The 22971-nt window shown below is 41.8% G+C and overlaps 1 protein-coding gene across 1 annotated transcript in view; it reads left to right on the top strand.

The window, feature by feature from the left end:
- Positions 1-22971, top strand: part of ZGRF1 (zinc finger GRF-type containing 1) — a 2981513-nt gene that overhangs the window by 2381728 nt on the left and 576814 nt on the right. Inside the window, 2 exon segments of the mRNA XM_044061551.1 lie at positions 4273-4293; positions 15013-15057. Of these exon segments, the coding sequence (XP_043917486.1) occupies positions 4273-4293; positions 15013-15057 (66 nt within the window).

Below are 22971 nucleotides of genomic sequence, written 5' to 3'. Positions count from 1 at the left end.
CTATCCTTCAGCATAAAAACAATGGCTATCTCTCCTCTGCTACTTTCCTAGACCTATCTAAAGCATTTGACATGGTCCCACACAAACAACTTATCTCTGTCCTCAATAACCTATCCTTCTCACAATCAGTCACCAACTGGTTTCAGAGTTACCTGTCTGACCGCCAACAATCCGTTGTATGGCAGAATGACATATCTCCCCAACTTCTTGTCTCCATAGGGGTTCCCCAAGGATCCATCCTTGGACCCCTACTTTTCTCTGTTTACACCAATAATCTAGCCTCTGCCACCAAACATGGCACACTCATCCAATACGCAGATGACTCTACCATCATCTGCTCAGCCCAGTCCCTACCCAAACTGCAAAAAGTCACACAGGAAGCCTTTTCCTCTGTTGAAACATGGTTATCCGATGCCCAATTAATACTCAACCCAAACAAAACTGAACTACTCATCTTCCAACCCACCAAACATACTCAAAACAACTCTCACTTTAACATCACAGCAAAAGACAACACCAGTATATACCCAACTGAACACACCAAATTACTAGGAGTGGAAATAGACAATAAACTAAAATTTGACATTCACATATCCATGACCATAAAAAAGTCCACAAAAAACTAGGAGCATTATACAGAAATAAACAATTTCTCACCAAAGCAGCAAAGATTTCAATAGCAAATTCCCACCTTATCTCCACCCTACTTTATGCCTCTCCAGTATATACCAACCTAAGGCAATGTGATCTAAACAAGCTAGAGACCTGCTACAACAAAATCGCAAAATTCACCACAGGGGCATCCTACCGTAGTCACCACTGTCTCTCACTTGCTGAACTGGGCTGGCTTGAACTCCCTCACCTCCTTCAGTGGTATCAACTCTCACTCACCCACAAACTAGTAAACCATCCACTAAATGTCCCATCCCTCCAGAATCTACTCCAACCCTATCGCACCACCAGACCACTAAGATCCAGCAACAAAAATCACTTGCAGATCACTAATGCCAATAACTCTGCTGGTGAAGCACTATTCTCTTGCGCCATAGCCAAATTATGGAACTCACTCCCACCCACAATTACCTCTGTACCATCATGCACCAACTTCAAAACTTTATTAAAAGCGCACCTAAAAACATGCTGGCTATGCCCTTGCAACTCCCACTCTAATATCATCCACCCCATCCAACTACTACCTTTCTTTCACCTCCACTAACTACCTTGATGATAGCAAGCTCAGATGCTCATAAGCCTAGTACTTATTATACAGCAGGAACTTCTCATTGTTACATTTGTTAATGCCTGTTATGTACTTCACAGATAAAGATTCTAGTTGTCTACTGATGTACTATGTTCTTCATCTGTAAATATGTTGCAAGTAATTTCTATGTTAAATTGTTAATCACTATGTAATCCAATGTAACTACTGGCTGTTTATTTTACTGTGGAGCTTTTCTCCCTGGGCCTCCGCTGAAAATGGACCCAAGTCCAGTCGGACACTCCCGGTCAACATATTTAAATAAATAAATAAATTACTTAAAGGTGGCTATCGAGTGCAATTCTTGCTCCCAGTGCTTACCAGTCGTCCATCCTCTCCCAGCCAACTGACCCATTCATTTCCACATCACTGACGGTGAATAATATATTCTAAAAGGATCCATCATTTAGTCAGCTGTCAGCAGTAGTCCTTGAGTTTTTCCTTTTTTTCTATCCTATCACGTGCATATGTCCTCATGGGTGGGGCACGCAGTGGGCGTCAGCACTGCACCTCCATTCCTGTGGGTTATTACAGTGTGTATGCAGGTGATACTGTGGAAATATTCTCAAACCACTCGTGATAGCTGCCTTAATGATGGACCCTTTCAGCCAACTTTCTGTCTTTCTCTCTGTCTCCCTTTGTCTTTATGATGAAGGAACAAATGGGTCACTTATATGAGAACAGGTGGTGACTGGCAAACAGTGGGCGCAACAAGTGCAGAAAATCTTTTAATTGCATTCACAGAGCAGCACCATGTTTTAATTTGTATAACATCCATGTCCCATTTGAGGTTTCAGTTCCTATTGTACCTGTTTCAGAAAAGTGTACAATTAAATGGAGTACTTGTAGATAAATGTAAACTAAGGAGATGGGCTGAGATAGAAAAAGGTAGAATTTCTTTGCTTAAGCAGATTTATACACATTGATACTCCCTGGGCTTGTGAGCAATCCAGAACTGCCTTTGGTGGTGCTTATCCCCAATTGAAGCAGTCCTGCAGCACTGTAATACTAAAATCTTCTGGATGCTTTTAAGATGTCGTGCAACCAGCTGGGTTGTAATGGTGTTTCTTTCTCGTGCACCTGCAACAATCCATCGTACATAATTCAGTTATACCTGGCTTGGATATTGAGCATTTGCAGTCTAGTCCACAGACTGATGTTACTACAACTCATGTTGTAAGAGGCAACAGTTTGCTGACCAAGGGGGCAGCTTACTGGAGTATATCAGGATATCTAAATCATCAGGGCTCCATTTGATGTCTGCCTTCCTTTTGAAATGTCGGCATTCGAAATGCTGAGTGCCAGCAAGCAGAAAAAAAGACTAAAAATACATGAGATGAGCGAATCTTGGAAAATCACTCTTCTCTTTAAAACAATCCCTCCACACACCCAACACTTGTATATACCCATAACCTCGGAGAAAAGGGAATATTCCAAGAAATAGATGTCGGACTTGGTATATGTAAGTCTGTTCTTTCCATTCTCCTTATTTTGGGACTTGCTATAGTGGGTCCCGACATTTCAAGTGCTTACCCCACCCCCCCCTTTCTGAATAGATGGTTCTTGCTTAGTTTAAGCATTTATCTCATTAACCTAAGCACACATTTTGTGAACCAAACCCCTTATCAACTGATAGAACTAAAGTTTAGTAAAGCTTTTAGTAAAAGCTCCAGAATGTGAGGTTAAGTGGAATCCAAGCTGTAATCACATTACTTGTAATAGATGTACTCTCCCTGGCTTTGAAAATACAAATGATCTGATGTTGTCTGCTTCATTTCCTCCTCACGACAGGGTCTCTTATCCGATACTCAGATCTGGCTCGGCCATATTCCACAGACTTGGATCCCACTCTCAAGTTCCTCCCTCATGCCCACAATGCCCTTCATCCACCCAGCTACCTCAGATCTCATTTGCCACTCCAGGGAGTCGGACATTGATTGCGTACTCTCAAGCATTGTTAGTTTTTCTTTAATCCCTTTTCACTTCAGAATATTAAGTATTTCTGCTATATTTCTTCCTCCCTGTTCTTATTTTAGTTGCATGTCTGTGTGTGTGAGCGCGCGTGCATTCTTCCTTCCTTTTCTTGTAAAAAAAAAAAAATCATAAGTAGACTAGATTTTCAGTTCAAGATTGATTGTTAAATTTACTATTACTTAGTTTAAGGTTACTGTCTAAAATTTTCCTTTGTATTCCATTAAAGTTTGGTAGTGTTTATAAATTGTAAACCTACCTATTATTGACAGCTATTTTTGCCAGGTTTCCCATCTGTTATGGCTTACAAACCAGTTCCTGGCTTCAAATGCTGCATTTCTTGTGGGCATAAAATCCCCATTTGGGATGCCAACAAGGAGTGCATGTACTGCCTGTGAGCCAGTTATTTAAAAGCAGAATGTTCCATCTCTTCTGCCTTTGATCTTTGGGCTTTTGCCGACAGATGGAATAAACTTATTCTCAGGAGTCTTCTTCCTTCCTTGGCTGAGGTTCAAACTCCTTTTTTGGCTTCTTCTTCTGCTTCTGCTTCAAAGGAGTCTAAAAAGAGGTCCCTCCCTGATGGACTCTTTCTAGTATAAGAAATCTGTGGATTCTACTCCTTTGGATCTGCAAAAGTTAGCTCCTTGGTCAGATCTTGCAGCCTCCTCCGATCCAGGGGAAGTAATTACCATTTCCCAGATGGCTTTGTCATCTTTGACTTCGGATCTTGTTCTCTTGAATCCAGACCCTGTCCTCTGAATCAAACCATTCCTGACCCCCTTGTTGGCTTCTTCCATGTCCTCAAGAAGCTGGTCCGAGGTGGACATGGACAGGATGATGAGGAGGTTTCTTAAGGCCTAGATCCAGATGGGTGGGGGTTGTCTCAGGTCCTTCCCATCAGATTCATGAGCTACCCAGGTCACCCTATCAGGATTCTTTCTCCAATCCATCTTCTGGCTTCAGAGCCATGGTATTCGGGATTACCATGAATGTTGGACTTTGCACAGAGGAAGTTCCTCAATGACGAGGATGCCCTAGTCAAGCCCTGTTGTGACAATTTCGGAGTAGGCTGAGTTTCGGAGTCATGGCTCCAGTCTCTGGTCCGGGGGACTGGGATTGGCTCCATCATTTTCAGAGCCATCCCTTCGGCTCTTCTGCACTTGATAGCTTGAGTGTGATCCCTTCTGCGGACCTTGGATCCAGTGTGAGTCCTGCCCATTTTTCCTCTGTAGTTTTTGTTGTGGGGGAAATGGAAAGGGCTTCACTTGGTCCTGCAGCCTTCCAGATAGTGGAGAAGATTTTCTCCTGGATTGGAGATTCGACCACACAAGTTCCTCAATCCACCCCTGTACCTCCATTGGATCCAGGCCTTTCTCTCTCTCGTCCTGACAGTATTCTTCCTGTCTCAAGTGGCCTCCAAGATTTCCCCACTCATGAGGGATCCCGTTCTTTGATACTTTTCCAATATACCCAGCTGAGAAAGTCACTTGGAAGATGTTGTGTAAAAGGAAGCACGTGGACTCACCCTTGGATTCTTTAACCAAGGATACTGACTTTGATGAGGGGGAAGGATCCCCCTGATCCCCACCTGAAGACGTCTCCTTTTGAGACATTTTAGAGATCCTGAAGCAAAAAGGTGGGTGGTCTGCCCATCCTCCTTCCTCTGAGGAGTCATTTCACTTCGAAGCGTTTGGGACGGGCCCATCTACATCCTGGGTGTGCCCCCCCCAGCACATGTGCTGGTTGACTTAGTATCTCACTGTGCATGGAAGGAACCTGACACAATCAAGCCCATACCTAAGCAGCCTGATAGGTTTCTAGTGCCCTCTGCAGACAGGAAACACTGGAGTAAGGGCCCCATATGAGATGCTATTCAGAGGGGCCTGGTTAAAGAACTGTCAGCTTCTCTCTTAGTCCATTCCTACCAAGCAGTTTCAGAAAGTTTCTCCCAGGCTGACGACTCTTTTGTCTATCGCCAACTCTTCGATGAAGTTAATTTCCCATTCCATGAAGTGCACCTCACTAGCAGCCGATTCAGGTCTTTCCCTAAGGAGGCATCTCTGGATGAGGCAATGTGATTTTGCAGAGCCCTTTAAGGCATCCTTTGTCAGTGCCCCTTGCGATGACTCCTCTCTTTTTGGGCCATCAGTTAGAGGCACTGTTACCCACAGCGTGAAGGATGGGAAGCCCTTTTCTGCTTTTGGAATCAAGTTTTCTTTTCACCCCAGAGGTCCTTAAATGTGGCTCAACAAGTCCTAGGGCTTTTCCAGGAACCCGCTCGGAGAACCCTCCTCTAGAGGCAGAGGGGGGAGGCTTTGATGGTAGGCACTGGCCCAGAGGCAGAGGGCATCCGCAGAACCAAGGCTTTAGGAAACCTTCTCCCGATCAGCCCTACCAGCACTCCTGAAGCGCTGCCCAACTGTTCATCTCTCGAGGCAGTCAGGAGATGATTAGCTTTGCACCCCAAAGCCTGGACCCAACTGAATAGAATAATGAAACCGGGCAAGGAGGGTGGGGTTATTATGAAAACTTATGATTATATTTCAAAATTAAGGCTATTTTGAACACTGAAACTTATTGCAAGAGTTCTTTGAATGAACTTAATGGTGCATACAGGAAAATTAATGGATTCCTCCAGGACCTGTTTATTGAGGGGTCCATTACTATTCATGAATTACATTATTTATTGGTTGAATTTCCTATTACACCAACCATCTTTGGACTAGCGAAGCTCCATAAAAACATTCAAGTGCCCCCCATGCTCCCAATTGTGGATGCTGGCAGTTCAGTCACCCACCCTCTTGTGAAATTTCTGGATGTTCAGTTAATTCATTTTTTACATGAGGAAACTCATTTATGTATTGATTTGTGGGATTTTCTCAGTAAAATAAATATCAGTTTCAACCCAGATTTTCTATCAATTACAATAGATGTGGTTGATTTATACTCTGTAATCCCACACACACATTAGGAGTTGAATGGTTTTGTGATTTTCTCCATTCAAAACAGGGTTGCACAGGAGCGCATAAATGTTTATGAACAGTTATTAGGCATGGTCCTTAGGAATAATTGCATCCTGTTTGACAATGAATACTATTTACAATTGCATGGTGTTGCGATGGGTTCTGCTTTTGGGGGGCTTGAATGGGAGAAGAGATTTTTTGAGGACATCTACTTTTTTCCCATTTTGTCACACTTACATGAGATATTTGGACAATATCTTTATTTTATGGGAAGGCCCCAAAGAGAAAGTTTCTGAATTTTTAGATTCCATCAATTTGACCACCCCATTTTTGAAGTTAACCCATAATGTTAACAACACAGAGATGTCATACCTAGATGTGTTATTAAAAAATGATATAGTAGAAGAAAGATTTGTAGCCAAAATATTTAGGAAAGAAACATATTCCAACAGCTGTCATCCCCCTTACACAGAAACGTGCTGTGGTAAAAGGACAATTTGTAGGAGCAGCACATATGATTATTGCATGGTCAACCTTTATTAATGAGTGCCACAATTTGAAAGAAATGTTCCTTAACAGAGGGTACCCCTTACAGTTAATTACCAATATTTTGTCTGAAGTGAGAACTAAAAGAATACAGAGCCATTTTTCACCAATTCTGGATACATCTAATTTGAGGCCCTCCAATACTATGTCAGTCACTTCAGAGATGGTGACAGTAACAGATGTCTCCAATTTCACTCAGAATTTGAACTATCAAACTAATGATATTCCGGTTGGGAATAATGGTAATTTCACGGAACTTGTAGTTATTAATTACAGTTCTAGCTTTTCTGCACCTTTTTCATGTAATGCACAACACATAAGGGACATTCTCAATAAAAACTGGATGTTACTTCATCCTGAGAGGGACCTCTTTAACATTATGGGTGAGAAACCTTTGTGCATATTTAAAAAGGGACATAATTTAAAAAACATTTTTGAACACACATCTAGACAACCCAGATATGGACATATGTTCATGTGTGGAACTTGTAAATTTTGTTCACACATTTTGGAAACTGATGTGTGCAGAATTAGTAATGTCATGGTTAGGATCCAAAGTAGATGCAGTTGTGTTAAAGAGCGGGTAGTCTACTGCGCTATTTGTTCAAACTGTCCATGTTTTTACGTTGTTAAAACCAAACGTAAACTTAAGATCAGGATTAGCAAACATTTGAGATGTTAGGGATCAGAGTGAAGTTAATGCTCTTGCCAAGCACATTAGAGATTTTCATAATCATAAATTTAAATTTATTGTCTTAGAGGTGCAAGAAAAACATGACAAGGGGCCTCATGGCCCTATCTTCTTGAGAAGGCCAAACTAACTTGGCAGTTAAGGCTAGATGCTGTACATTGCCAAGGTTTGAATGACAGCCTATCCATTAGTTGTTTATTAAAACTTAAAGCGCTGAACAGATGAATTTTTATTTTAACAATTTTAATTTTATTTCACATATTTTTGTACAATTTTGTGTGTGTCATGATGGTTGGGAGTTATTGTTTTGCTATTGGGTTGAACCCATAAGCTCGTTATGTATTTTTGGGCTATTTTTTATCCATTTTATATCCATTTAGGATAGTTTTTATGTTTAACTTAGATAGTGGTTTTATACACTTTATATCTTTAAATTGTTACGTAACAGTATTCTACAACTTATTCTAGTCTGGTTTTATTTTGGGATGGTTACATCTATGGCTACAGTAATTCAGTTCATTTTATGTAGTACTGCTGTGTTCATCATTTTTTCTTTTGTATTTTTTATTCCTGTGTTGCTTTAAGCCTTAATTGAATGCATTTTGACTAGATCAGGAAATTACATCATGTTAAAAAGTGGTTAAAAGAATGCATTTCTGTTGTTTGTTAGTATCTGATGAAGTTCCTGTTATTATTTGGGACAAAAGAGCTTGTATCTACACCTGTTTTCTGTTGCAATAAACTAGAATTGATTTTTGGAGTTCGTGGTGTACTTGCAACTTAATTTTTTTGGCTGGAAATCCTCTTTTGGTGTGGATTCCTTGGGTCTTATTGCCTGCATCCTGTAGTTTGTGACTTTTTCTTCCTGCTTGTGGTTTTATATGTTTATTTGGATTCTGTTAGTTCCCCCTGGTCAGGTTTTTCATGCAGGTTTTACAGTGGACGTTAGCCAGTAAATGGTCCATCCTGTCTCACCCCTTGTCCCATCACATCAGATTGATTCCCATATGCAGGTGTCCTTTCAGTCAATGGGTTCAGTCAGACAGTGTTATTTTCGGCAGACCATTTCTGAACAATCCACCAATGGCCACTGTGACCACGGATGTTTCCCAGTGTGGGGTGGGGGGCATTACAATGAGAAGATGGTCCAAATCACTTGGTCGACTCACAAGATCAAGTTACATTATCAGTGTCTTAGAGATGAGAGCTGTCCTCCTAACATTGCAAGAATTTCAGGATATTCTCCCTTTGGGGACTATTGTGGTACACACTGACAACATGTCAGTTGTCTGGTACATCAACAAACAAGGAGGAACCTGTTTTTTCCCCTGTCCAGGGAGGCCATGAGAGTGTGGGAGTGGGCGATCCTCAGACTGCAATCTAATTGCAACATGTATCCCGGAGAAAACCAGTGATCTGACGGACAGACTCAGCAGGTCGTTCCTGATTCCGCATGTCTGGTCCCTCAGTAGCAAGCATGATCTTCAGCAGTTGGGGTCAACTTTGCTGCAACCTCTTTGCCTCTCAACTCAACAACAAATGCAGCAAGTTGTTTGCTCTGATCCTTGCTACGGGGGAGTCCCCGAGGGATGCTGTAGTCCACGATTGGCCTCTGGGTCTCCTGTATGCTTACCCTCCTCTTCCGCTCATCCCCAAGTTTCTTCAGAAGACAAGCAGGTTGAAGAGGTCAGTCATCCTCATTGTCCCCTTCTGGCCTTGTCAGGTGTGGTTCCCCTTCCTCTAGTCTCATCTGAAATATCCTCCTTGGATACTGAAGCCCACTCAGGATCTCTTATCTCACTCATCAGGGGTGCAACATCCAAAATCTTCGACCCCTCAAATTGACCGCTTAATTTCTCCACTTCCAACCTTAATGAGACAGATCAGGCTTCAGTCCATGGTCTGAAAAATTCTTCTGGCATCGCATAAGGCTTTCAACAAGAAAGTTTACAATAGTAACTGGAAGAGATTTGTTGTTATGGGCCACTAACAGGAACATCAACCTCTTCTCAGCACCTGTTTCAGATGTGTTACTGTTTCTCAGTGCTCTTTTCGACAAGGATGCTAGCTTCTCCACTATCAAGTTGCAGTTAGCTGCTTTTTCCAGTTTTCATACAGCAAGTCAGTCACATTCTTTGTTCATGTTCAAACTGTGCAAATCCTTCACGAAAGGTATGTTTTCATTAAGGCCCCCAATTATAGATCCTTCTGCCCCATGAGACCTTACTCTTGTGCTGCAGGCATTGACACAGGTACCCTTTGAACCAGCAGCTAGTTGTGACATGAAATTTCTGTCTTGGAAGATAACCCTCTTGGTAGCCGTAACTTTTGCTAAGATATTTCTGAGCTTCAGGCTTTATCCTCTAAACCTCCTTACATTCTGTTCCATAAAGATAGTGTTCTTACGCAGTAATCCATCCTTTATGCCTAAAGTTGCTACAGAGAACAATATCAATCAGTCCATACAACTGCCAGTGTTCTTTACCAATTGCTCTAACAAAGGGAAGTATGTCCTTCATCATCTGGACGTTCATAGACAACTTTGTTTTTATCTATACAGGACCAAACAATGCAAAACGTCTGATCAGCTTTCTTTAGTCCTTCTCTTCTAATAGACTGGGATAGGCAGTATTGAAAATTATTTTGGCAAAATGTACTTCAGACTGCATTTCTTTCATTCATTCATCCGAGGAATTGGAGTTACCTAAACCTCCTAGAGCAGATTGCAGATTGTACCAAAGCTATGGCTACTTTCTTGGCTTTCTATGCTAGTACCTCTGTTGATGACATTTTTGTGACAACTTCATGATCTAATAATCACGCTGTTGTGTCGCATTACAAGTTGGATGTTATTTCCAGGAGCAGGGCCTCCTTTGGTTTGATGGTACTCCGGCATATCCTTCCATGAGGGTCACCCAGGGTTAATGTATCTGGGTACTCTGACCCTATCGTGAGGAGGAATGAGTGAGACAGCATCAGATTAAAATGTTATGTCTTACCATACCTTGGCATCTGTGTTGTCTTCCTTCAATCATCCTCACTTTCCCATCCAACCATTCTCCTGCCCTTCTTCTTGAGGAACCTGGATAATCTACGGACTGTTATGTCCTATGTCTGAGCCTCTTCTGCCTGTCTTTGATGCTTGAATGTGGCATGTCTGGATTTGGCAAACTCGATCTGAAGTATTGGGTTGGATGAAGGGCATTGTAGGTAGGAGGGAGGGACTTGAGAGTCAAATTCAAGTCTATGGAATGTGGCCAAGCCGGATCCAAAGGTCAGATCCGAGACCCTATCATGAGGATGAATGAAGGAAGACAACACAGATGCCAAGTTATGGTAGGACATAACTTTTTTATTTTTTGTGTTCCAGGCACTGAATTTTCACATGCCACATAGCGAGTGAATGTTAGAATTTTTTAAGTGACACTGTGTTATTTTAAAAATATAATACAATGATTCACCTTGTTAATGGTGTTGGATATTTCAAATATCTTGAAGTTATCATAGTTTATTCCAATCTGTTCTTGACAAAAATATGTATCTGTTCATGTATTCATCTGTGCATGTCCTGAATCTTTTAGATGGCTTCCATTTTACTTTTGCAGTATTCTTCACCTAAGGGATCTCCTGCAAGGATAGCCCAACGTCTGGCCAAAATAACAAAGCCTTCAGCTTTTATAAGTGCCTTACGTCACATGTAAGCTCCCTGCACATGACATAGGGTCTAAAAGTGACTTATGGATTGAGATACTCAGAACTTTTTGCTGCCAGACCGAACACCATTGTTGAACGTCAGTCTGAATGTACTTCAGCTGTGCTGAGTACCAAGCCATTTATTCAGATAAGTGCCCAATTGGGGTTTCTTCTCTCCTTTTTATTATGTTATTTTTGCATTCATGACAGTGGTCTCACCTTCAATAACCACATCGCCACAACAGTCAAGAAATCCTTCTATGTGGCACACCTCATCACTAAGGGCTTTTCATCCAGAAAAAAGGAGGTCATTGTCCCACTGTACTCATCCCTCATTAGACCCATTATAGAATACAATGCCCCATTTGGTATTTACCTCTCAAGACATCTGCAACAACTGGAAAAGCCGCAGAAATACCTCACTAAAAGAATCACAGGCCTAAAGCAGATGCCCTATACTGACTGCCTTAAAAAACTCCAGCTATACTCTGTCGCATATCGTCTACTCAGAGGCGATTTCTGCTTAACATACAAGGTCATGTCAAACCCAAAGCTGTTGGAAATCCCAATCCCTTAGAGCCACACGCTCCAGGGATCTAAACCTTTTCATCACAATAAACAAAACATGCTGGAGGGGTAGGTTCCTGTCCCACAAACCCCCCAGACTCTGGAATAGACTGTCCATAAATGTCAAGCAGAGCGTCCTTGGCCCTCTTCAAAAGGAACCTTGACGATTGGATGGGAGAAAGGAAATTCACCTCGGGGATCACGTCAGTCGCCCTGCTAGACAGGGGACCAGGGAAATAAATAGTGTGGGAAGAAACAGCCAGTGAATTGTTACAGCTACGCTTGTATAGGCCCTAGGGCCAAAAGCCTAGTACCAGCCTATGAACCATAGTTGCAAATAAATAAGTAACTCCCAAACACTAAAGGTGGTCTCTCACAAAAACAGTCAATATTAGCAGAAAAAAGACAGAAAATCCACCCAAGGATGGCCAATCAACGAAATCCACAAGTGTTCCAATTAAAATGTAGTCCTTTAATACGAATAAAACTTCAACTTGAAAATGAAATGAAAAATAAAAAAAGCTCAAAACTGTCCCTTGAAGATATCTGATAAGCGCTTTTGACTGTTGTCTTCCTCAGATCGTAGCAGTAGTTGTGTACTAGGCTAATGGCCCTGGAGCCTTTACAAGCCTAGCCCTTAGGATTACCCCTGCATCGTGCCACCCAACCTTTAATTCCCAGTGCCTCTGTCGAGTAAGACCACTGGAGTGGTCCCTGGGGTGAATTTTCTATTTCCCATCCACTCATCAAGATTTCTCTTGAAGAGGGCCAGTGAGGTGCTCTGCTTGACATGTATGGGAAGTCTGTTCCATAGCATGGGCAGTCTCTAGGTTATGAACCTGTCCCTCCAGCATCTTTTGTTGATTGTGGTAATGAGATTATGTTCTCTGGAGCGTGTGGTGTGGCAGGATTGGGATTTCTTTAGATTTAGCATTTCTAACAGAGCTGGGTCAGACATGACTTTGTAAGTCAAGCAGAGATCGCCTTTAAGTAGGCGATATGAGACCGAGAATAGTTGGCGTTTTTTTTTTTTAAGTCTGTCCATATAGGACAAATGTTTAAGGCCTAGGATCCTCTTTGTGAGGTACTTTTGCGGCCTCTCCAGTTGTTGCAGGTGTTTCGTGAGGTACATGCCAAATGGGGCATTGTACTCGATGATTGGCCTAATGAGGGAAGAGTAGATGAAGACAATGACCTCTTTCTTCCTGGATGCAAAACCCTTAGTAATGAGATGTGCCACATAGAAGGACTTTCTGACCACACTGGCAATGTGGTGGTCAAAAGAGAGGTTGCTGTCAACCTGTGTTCCCAGATCTCTTATAATGCCTTCTGTGTTCAGTGGACTGCCATCGATGTGGTAATTTATGGGAACTGGGTTTTTCCCAAAGGGGATGACACATTTTTTGGCCTTGAGCTTAAGGCCATGGTTCTAACACCAGTTGTTGGTCTCAGTGAGGCCTTTCTGTAGGATGTCATCATCACTTGGGGAGCTAATAATAGCTCCCAACTTGCAGTCGTCTGCAAACTTTGGCAGCCAGAGTCCCTTCATGTTGGCCTGGACTTCGGAGGAATAGATACCAAACAGGAGAGGACCCAGGACCAAAACCTGTTGGACTCACTCGTGACTGATCATCATTCTGACTTGGGAGTCAGGTACTTTAAACTGTGGGTTCTACCTGTGAGCCAGTTTGCAACCCACCTAGTGATATAGGGGTTGATGCCTAGCTTAGTGAGTTTTTCTATGATTCCTCAGTAGGGAATAGTATCAAAGGCCTTGGCCAGATCAAGGTAGGCTGTATGAACCACCTTGCCTTCATCCACAGCTCTGGTGATTGACTCAAAGAAGTTGACCAAGTTGAGCAGGCATGATCTACCCTTTACAAAACCAAACTGTGTGGGATCCAGAGTTTGGAGATTCCCTATATCCTTGTTTATTAGGTCCGTGATGATGCGTTCCATAGTTTTGCATATCAGACTCGTCAGGCTAATAGGGTGATAGTTCCCAGGATCTGTAGTCGCAACTCCTTTGTGGAGAGAGATGACTGTAGCAGTGCACCATTCGGTAGGGACAAAGCCTGAGGTGAGGCTGTCATTGAACAGGGCACACAGGTGAGGTGCCAGTTCTCTCTGTAGTTCATGTAGAACACAGCCAGGGATATTGTCAGGCCCCATAGAAGTTGTATACTTGGCCTTGGACAGTGCTGTTTTAACCTGTGCAGCAGTAATACTGGGTGCCTGGCAATCTACTGGTATTGTGACTAGTCCTTTGGTTGGAGGGGAGAGGGGTAAAGTTGGCACTGAAATTGTTGACCAGTATATTGGCAATATCTGTTGGCTTGCTATAGGAGGTACTGTTGTGCAGTGGCTCAGAGCAAATCTGGGTATTGCCATGGAGATTCTTTACATAACTATAGAAGGCCTTGTGGTTGTCTTTACTATCTGCTGCAATTCTGTTTTCATGGCTAGCTTTAGAGAATTTGATGAGGGATCTCAACTTTTTGTTGAGGCTGATAAGGGAGTTTTTCCAGTCTTGGGACGTCACCTTATTCCGCATCAGTTTCCTCCTCCTGTTGTAGAGTTTGTTTATGGCAGGGGACCACCAGATTGGCTTCCTTTTTTTGGAGGAGAGTGTCTTGTTTTTATTGGGTATGGCGAGATCCATGCATTTGTGTACATGTTCGTACAGTGCATTGGTGTATGATTTGGCGGTCATGCAACTATTCTTCATTTACATGGGTGCCGTGAAGTTAGCCATCTCTGTTTTTAGGAGCCCAGAGTTAGCTTTGGAGTAGTTTTTCATGGTGGTTACCTTTGCGGGGAGTTGGGGGGGTGGGAGAGATTTGGATTTCCAAGGTGATTAATTTGTGGTCGGATCTAACCAGGGGGGAGTTGACTATTGGTGTAGAGCAACAGTCACCCATGTTAGTAATGAACATGTCATGGATGTTGCTACCTCTAGTGGGGGTAATAACTAGCTGGTCCAGGGCATTGGAATTAATTAATTCCAGGAAACGTTGGGCAAGTGTATTGGTACACGAGTAGTTTTCCCAGTTAATGGAGGGGTAGTTGAAGTCGCCCAGTATGAGAGTGTTGGGTTGGACCCTAATATTCTCCAGGGTACTTAGGAACGTGGAGTGTGAGCCTTGGGACATAGTTAAGGACCTATAGCAGGCTATGACCTGAATCGCTGTCTTACCCAATGTTAGCTGCACCTGAAGTATCTCAGAAGTGTTATGTTCTGCTACCAGTCTGGAGGTGTGCGCATCCTTTATGAATATGGAACACCACTGCCTTTGGAGCTTTGGTCCAAGGTGTGGAATGAGTTGTACCCTGGTAGTGCAGGGGTGCTTTCTGCTGCCTTGAGCCAGGTCTGTGTTGTGGCACAAATGTCGATGTTCTCCATTTTAAGGAGTGCTTTGAGCGAGTGCATTTTGCGATTTAAACTTCTAGCGTTTATCGGCATGACCCTCAGATTGCATTTGTTTGTAGCTGTTACGGTGGTAATTTGGGCTTTGGAACACTGCCTAAAAAGGTAATATAGGGTCGGCAAGAGCCTTGGCCAGTATCCGGAAGCCCAGGGGTGGCAGATGCAGGCCATCTCTGGCAAAGCATTGAGGTCTGTCAGTCATGTCATCCGAGGCAGACAGATACTGGATCCCCTGAGAATGATACCAGAAACTTAGCCAGTTGTTGAAATCAATCATTTTCTGCTTGTACTGTGGTATCATTCTGGGTGATGGTAGGATGCTGCTCAGGGTTAGGGTCGTACCCGCCTGGGCTACATAATCCGAGAGCTTCTCCATGTCTCTCTTCATGTAGTCCAGGGAGGTACGTCTCAGGTCATTCACACCTACATGTGCAATGACAAGAGTCATATTTGTACCTGTTGTTGAGGAACCTGAGTGCGTGCGTTATGTGGTGGATCCTGGCGCCTCACAGGCAGCTGACTGTTACTTTCTCCTTACTCAGTCTAGTGAGTGGGACATCAGTGCGTCTCACTATCAAGTCACCTATGACCAGTTTGTTGGGCATGCTGTTTTGCCTTAAGGGCTTTGGTTAAGTGCACACTGTTTAGGAGAGTTATTTATCTCGTGATTAGTGTTGTGTTGTGGTGGTTGAGTGCCTTTCTGCCTTGGAGGTCTGTGCTGTTTGGGTAGATTTTTGAGAGCCTCTGCGAAGGTGGGTGTGTGGTTTGTGTTTTTATGTGAAGGCAGTGCTGGTGTGTGTTCTGGAAGGCTATGTGTTCCATGTGGTGTGGTGCAAGTTTTGATCTTCTCCTCTTGACCAGCTGTTACGGTCTTGGCTGGAGAGTGAGTAGCTTCCAGTTTGAATGTATAACTGCATCTCTTACAAGTCTGAGTGTTGGGAGGTAAGAGGAGAGGGTTGTCAGTGTATATGAGGCAGTTACTATATTGCCTCAGGATGCCCAAGTTCACCAGGTTAATAGGAGAACACAAGGAACTGACCTTTAGACATGCCTGGAGGGGTGGGCATTAATAAGTACTGGAGCTGTTTCCTTGTAGAACGTTTAGTGCTGGTAGCACTTTTGTGTGCTGCAGTAATTGCTACAAAAAGTCTGGTGAAGTGCTGGACTAATAAGCTAGCAAAAGTGCAGGAGAGGAGAGAACTAGCAGATCTAAGGGAAAAATTGAAGAGCAGACTTTGGCATTGCTCAGAAGCTTATAAACAGTCCTGGATACAGCAAATCTGTATGTGGACTAGACTAGTTACTGGAAAGGTGGGAAGCAATCGCAAATGTGGGCTTTCAAACCAGAACGTTGAAAGAGATGGAAAAACTGCCCAAACGGCCAGTAAACTACAATTTCTGGGCAAGAAACCACTCCTCTTGTGGTAGAAAGGCTACCTAATGCTTACCACTCTCACTGATAAGCTAGAAGGCTTCTCTCCAACACAGAAAGGCTTGGGGGGCTCAAAAGCTTACATACATCCTGGATACAGCAAGTCTGTGTCTGGACTAGACTAGCTACAGGAAAGGTAGGACACAAGCTTAGAATTTTTTTTTTGTTGCAGAAAAGCAGCTAAAACAGCAGTAAAACAATTCAAGTGGAGTGCAAGCTAGCACACTTGAGTGTGTAGCTGTATTAAAGCAAATACAGTTTAACTAAATGCAGTTTATTCAAAGTGTATTCTGAACTGAATTCAATTATTGTTTTATTCAACTCTGAACAGTTAAAAAGTGCCAAAAAATAAACTTATCAGCTGAGAAGTACGCTGAGTCAGAACACAGGGAGATTCTAGCAAAGTTGTTTTTCAGTAAAGGGAGAAAGGAGGAGCAGAAGATAATTCAAGCTTAAGAAACTTAGTGGGTTGGCCTTCTCAAATGTTCTCTCTGTAATAGGTAAAATGAGCTAATGACACTAGACTGTGTGGAGTGTTCAGTTGAAATTTACAGTTGGGGCGGGCAACTGCAAATTCACCAAGTATAAGAACAAGATACCAACAGGGAGGGAGACAGGGAAACATACAACAAATGTATAAGTCCAACGCAGTGCAAATTAAGTTGCAAAAAGTGTACTTATCAGTTTGGAATAGATTCCAATTCTGTACACAGCCAGGAGATCTATCAGCTTTTCACCAGTTCACAGAAATGCAGTCTATACTGGAATTACAAAACAGAAAATACACCTCAGGCAATGACTAACAACTAGTATGTGAGCTGAATCAACAACCTCCCACCTGAAACTAGCTTTTAAGCTACCGTGAGAAAAAACACAGTGGAGACAACAAAGGAGAGAAACAATACAGCAAATATATAAATAATAAGCAAATGTATATATATTGAGCACGTGCGAGCCTGACTGCCATTTTGTAGTTAGCTGTTGAGATGTAAGCAGGTATGTCTGTTGTAGTCTGTCAGTTCATTTATATTTTATGCTACTATCCATCCTGATGTGTTTCTATGTAATAACGCGTATAAATGATTTACCCCGCCTGTTCATCATCTGTACTAGACAGGGCCGAGCGACATGGTACTTGCTTCAGATTCCTCTGCCATGACCCTGTCAGAGACCGGCATGGACCCAGCTTCTCACACCTCCTCGGAGGCTTTTCAAACATCTGTACCTGACGTTGAAGGAGAACTTCAGCTGATAATATCTGAAAGACCGAGGGTCATTCCTCAGATTTTAGTGAGGGAGGAGATTCCTGCCACTGTTAGTCATGTCAGGGGTCTAACCCTTTGCGTGTGTTTAGAGTGGATGTCCTGCAGAAAAAGAAACCAAAAACAAAACATATTTCACCTGTTGTGAAGGATCCCCAGCGTGAATGGCAAGATTTCACTCAGGGTTTATTCAGTGCTTTGATGGCCTTGAAAGCCACTTGAAGCGGTCTGTTCCTGCTCCCCCTGGTCTTGCACTCCATTCAAGAAGCCTAAGAATTGGATTCCTCAGATGAGGATCTGGAATCAGGGGGAAATTCCCTAGCTTATTCTTCCCATATCCTTTCCCACTTGGACTACAGTCCAGAAGAGGAGGATTCCTTAAGTCCAGATTCCCCTTTGGAAGAACTCTTTTTTTGGGGGGGGTATCATTGCCCGCATGATGGACTATTTTAAGTGGGCTTGTTCCCAGGTCTCTGATATTCAAAAACGGTATTATGAGCTCCTACAGATTGAGTCTCCCAAACCATCTGCTGTTCCTCCTGTTTTGGCTACCCCTTTAAATACCTTTTCTGCAGCTTCTGTAGCCCCTGACTCTCACGCTCTTTCACCAAAAATGCCATATAGGCTCTATAAGGTGCCTGAGTACACATTTCTTTATAAATCCCCTTCTGATATGGATAGTAGGGCCATGGAAGGGTTAGGAAAATAGTTGACACTGCTGCCACCTTGTTCTTTAGGGCCATTAACTACCATACTCAGATGACCAGGTATATTGTGGCTGTCCTTTCTCATGTTTCTAAGGTGGTTTATGACTTTCCTGAGTCTGAGGGGAATTCTCGGCCCTTTCCCTGCTGGGCTGCTCTTTCCACATTGCTTGCCATCCAGTCAGATACAGCCATGATGCAGCTGTGTCTCTTCCAGTGCTGCTGCCTTTGGCTCAGTTATGAGGCATTATTTTTGACCAATAAAACGTAGCAAGTAGTGTCAGAACAGTCACCAAAAACACCATCATGATAGACACCACTGTAGAAAGCACCATAAAATGAATCCTTTAGTATAAAAATTAATCTGTTAAAACAGATTAAAACTTGCTTTTTATACTAAAGGATTCGTTTTATGGTGCTATCTACAGGCATTATTTTGGCTTCATCTTCAGGCTTTGCCTGATGCATCAAGGTCAGACTTTTAGATGATCCTTTGGATAACAAAAGTCTTTTTGGATCTTCTGCTACTGACCTGTTCAAGTCCCTGCAGTTTAAGGGTAAAGCCTTACTAGAACAGAAACATATTTTTGTTTCTTCTATTCCTAAGTTTCAGAGAAACTATCCTTCTAAGTCTGCCTTTGTTTGTAAGGAGTCTCATCCTCCTCCTCCTAAGGGAAAGAAGGTTCTAAGCTGCTGTTCCTGCTAGGTCTGCTCAGACTCCTGCCTTCCAGAAGCCTTTTTTTCAAGTCAAACCTGGTTCTATTTGATGGTTTGCTTCCCCCTCCCCTTAGGCAAGTTCCCTTGTATCCTTGCCTTTTCCTTTGAAATTGGTTACAAATCCCCTCAGACTCTTCTGCCCATTATCCATCAGGGATAGTTCATAGTTTGGAAGTCCCTTCCTTACCTTTTCAAGCATTCTTCAACGTCCTTGGGAATAGCTTTCCCATTTCCCAGAGGTTCTTCACTTTCTTTTGGATAAGGGCACCATTCAGGTTGTGCCTCCCACCCAGATAGGGAAGATATTTTATTCCAAAATGTTTTTGATACCACGAAAGGACAGTATGTGGAGACCTATTCTGGATCTTCCCCTGCTAAACACCTTTCTCAGTATTCCTTCCTTTTGGATGTTATCCCTTTAGACATTGTTTCCTCTTTACTTCCTCAGACCTTTCTGGTGTCTATGGATCTCAAGGATCCATACCTTCACATCTCCATACATCCTACTTTCAGGAAGTGTTTACGCTTCTATGTTTCTTCCTTGCATGTTCAGTTCTCTGTTTTGCCCTCTGATCTCTCTACTGCCCCAAGAGTATTCACCAAATGCCTTGCCCCTGTCATTGCTTTTTGCATGTTTCAAGTTGTTCATATTTTTCCCTATCTAGACAATCTGCTTATTCAAGTTCCTTCTCCCAGCAGTCTGCTTCAGGATATTTGGTTTATTACTTGTCTTTTAAACAGCCTGGGGTTCACCATAAACCTCCAGACATCAGTTCTGAGACCTTCCCAGGATTATATTTTTCGAATGCAGGCTGCACACGATTCCCTGCCTCCAAGGTTCTGTCTTTGATCTCCTTTTTCCATTCCCTTCTTTCACTGGCATCTGTCATAGCCAGGAAATTTTGCAGGGTCCTGCGGTTCATGGCTTCCAACATTCCCATGCTCCCTTTCACCAGGCTTCTTATGAGGAAATTTCCGTGGTACCTCAAATTGGTGTGGCTTCAGCTTTGCTGTGTCCTAGAGTTCCCGGTGCCTTTTTTATCCCTTTCTCAAGCTTGAGCTTCGGTGGTCAATTCATCAACTCTTTCTCAGTCCAGGGCTTCCTTTTCTAGCTCCATTTCCCACTCAGGAGCTTTTTGACAGATGCCTTAGACAGAGGAGGTAGAGTGCCTCCTGTGGATCCCTGAAGTTTCAGGGTCTCTAGTCTCCTTACCAGGCATCAGACTATATCAACATAAAAGAGACAAGGGCTCTGCTTCTGACTATGCACGCTTTTCATTCCCTCTGTCATCCCAGGCCCCTCAAAGTCTTTACAGACAATACTACTGTGATGTGGTATGTCAACAAGCTGGGGGTGGAGGTGTGTGGTTCTGTCTTCTTTGCAGACTAGCTCTTCAGGTCTGAGATCTAGCTGTCTGGTATCTAGTGACTCTTCAGGCGGTTTAAGTTCCCTCAGAGTGCACTCTAGTAGCAGACTGAGAAGGTCCAGCACAATTTGCTAAAGGACACTGTGCTACATTTATTTACCTGTAGTTTAAGGCCTTGGTACAAGCACCATTTGTTGGAACATTTTGGGCTGTCCCAGAGAATCTGGATGTGAGTTAGAGTTTATAACAATTCTAAGTTTGCTGTCATCAGAAAACCTAGCCAGCGAAGGATGAACACAGGATAGCAGCAGATTTCTTCAGCTCCACCAATTTCATTACACTGACAGGAATTAATTACTTAAAAAAATAATTTTTGAAGTAATTTTCTTTCTAAATATGTTTGTTTTATATAGTTCTTGAACTATATCTAAAAAAGAAAGGAAATTTTAACAATATTCCCGTCAGAAATCACTTTGGAAATTATCCTGTCAGTTTATCAGTCTGAAATGAGTTCCAGTAAGACAAATTCTCAAGACTCTAGCATCAAGAAAGAACTTCAGTCTCTGATAACTATAATCTAGCAACTTACTGCTAAGATGGATAAAATGGATACTAAAATAGATACCTTCATAGAAAAAAACACAAAACAAATAGACTTGTTACATATAGACCTGCAACAACAGAAGATCCAGATGACAGGCATAGAAGAAGCTGTGAATGACATGGAAAATAGAATCCAAGAAGAGGAAATCAACATTGAGTTTCTGCTGAAACAAAATACACATTTACAAACAAAGCTTGATGACCTGGAAAATAGATCTAGGCGCAATAACATTAGGATTTTTGGACTGCCAGAAAATATTGAAGGTAACAATATTACTTCTTTTTTAACAACATGGCTCCCTAAAACTTTAGACTTACCAGAAGCATTCTCTTTTGGTATCGAAGAGCACATAGATCTATAGCTAATACTAACTCTAACAAAAACTATCCTAGATCAGTTATAGTTAGATTTCTATCATCTTTTGATAAAGAGATGTTTCTTAAATCTGCTTGGGCTAAAGCTCCTGTTAAGATTAATGAGACAACTGTGCGTTTTGACAATGACTATTCTTCCATGGTAATCGCTAAAAGAAAAGTTTTTTTGCCACTAATAAGGGAGCTTAAAAAAGCACAGTTTAAAACATACCTTCTGTTTCCTGCCAAGCTTAAAATCTTCCTTCCTGATGGTCCTAAAATTTTTGATGACTTAGACTCTGCTTTCCTGTTTATCAAAAAAAATAAGATTTTGGATAAAATAGAGGAAATGGAATGGGCTAGTCCTTCATTAAAGAGACTGGCAACCGAAACTTCGTGGAAGACTTCAGAGAAGAAGAAGAGACTAAAAAACAAATGATTTGTTCTATGTTTTTTTTTTCTTTCTCTCATCATTTTATTTCATTATTAATCTTTTTAAATATAGTGCCTGCATTTCCAGAAAGCCACAAATATTCTGAAAAAGATTTAATCAAAGTTATTCTCTGTGTGCAAAGAAATGTTTTGTTTCATAACCAGTCAAAATATCTGAAGAACTAATAACAAGCTATGATTCAATTTGTTTCTCTTTCTGAAAAAGAGAAGTAAGGTCAGTAATTTGATACATTTTTTTTCTTTCTCTTTTTTTTTCTTCTCCTTTTCTTCTTTTCTTTGTTTAAACAATGACATTCTATTTAGATTATGTAGTGGGTAAAGGGTGGGGGAGGGCAGGGAGAGAAGAGTAATGAAAATATGATTAATAGAATAATAACATATTTATTCCTTGTAAAAAGTTTATATGTTCTTCAAATGCTATTCCTAATTATACTTTCTTGATTATACTGCTTATGCTTGTTTGTAAATAATCTGTCATGCTTTAACTAATAATAATTAGAACTAAATAATAGTAAATAATATGTTTTATTTTTAACTCTATTAATATAAACAGTAAGTAATATTCCATTGTATATACTTCTTATAGCTTTCTCTTACATTTTTTTATTTCTGCCTTACACTCTTTTATTTTCTACTCTCTTTTTCTTTTCTTTATTAATATATAGAAATGCTTTTGATCATATAGACACAGTAAATAATAAGATTTGCATAAAAATTGAGTTGGGACAAAAATATTGAGTTTTATTACTTATTAATAACTTTGGGCTTAATTTCACTTACATAGAGGCTGTAATAACCTGTAAAATACATTGTGAAGGTTTTGTCATGTTTAGATGCATTTACACTGCTAAATGAATGTTTGTCACTAGTTTTTAATAAGTTTCCGCCAAAATGTTAAGGGAGACAATCTGGGATGTGGGCTGTCTCATGCACAGTGTCCATGAGCTACTTCAAAAGCTTCAA

The sequence above is a fragment of the Protopterus annectens genome, chromosome 2.part0 (assembly GCF_019279795.1).
Source record: "Protopterus annectens isolate FY-2018-M chromosome 2.part0, PAN1.0, whole genome shotgun sequence".
Classification (NCBI taxonomy): Eukaryota; Metazoa; Chordata; order Ceratodontiformes; family Protopteridae; genus Protopterus; species Protopterus annectens.
The sequence above is the reverse complement of the archived record's forward strand: the minus strand, read 5'-3'. Positions and strand labels throughout refer to the sequence as shown.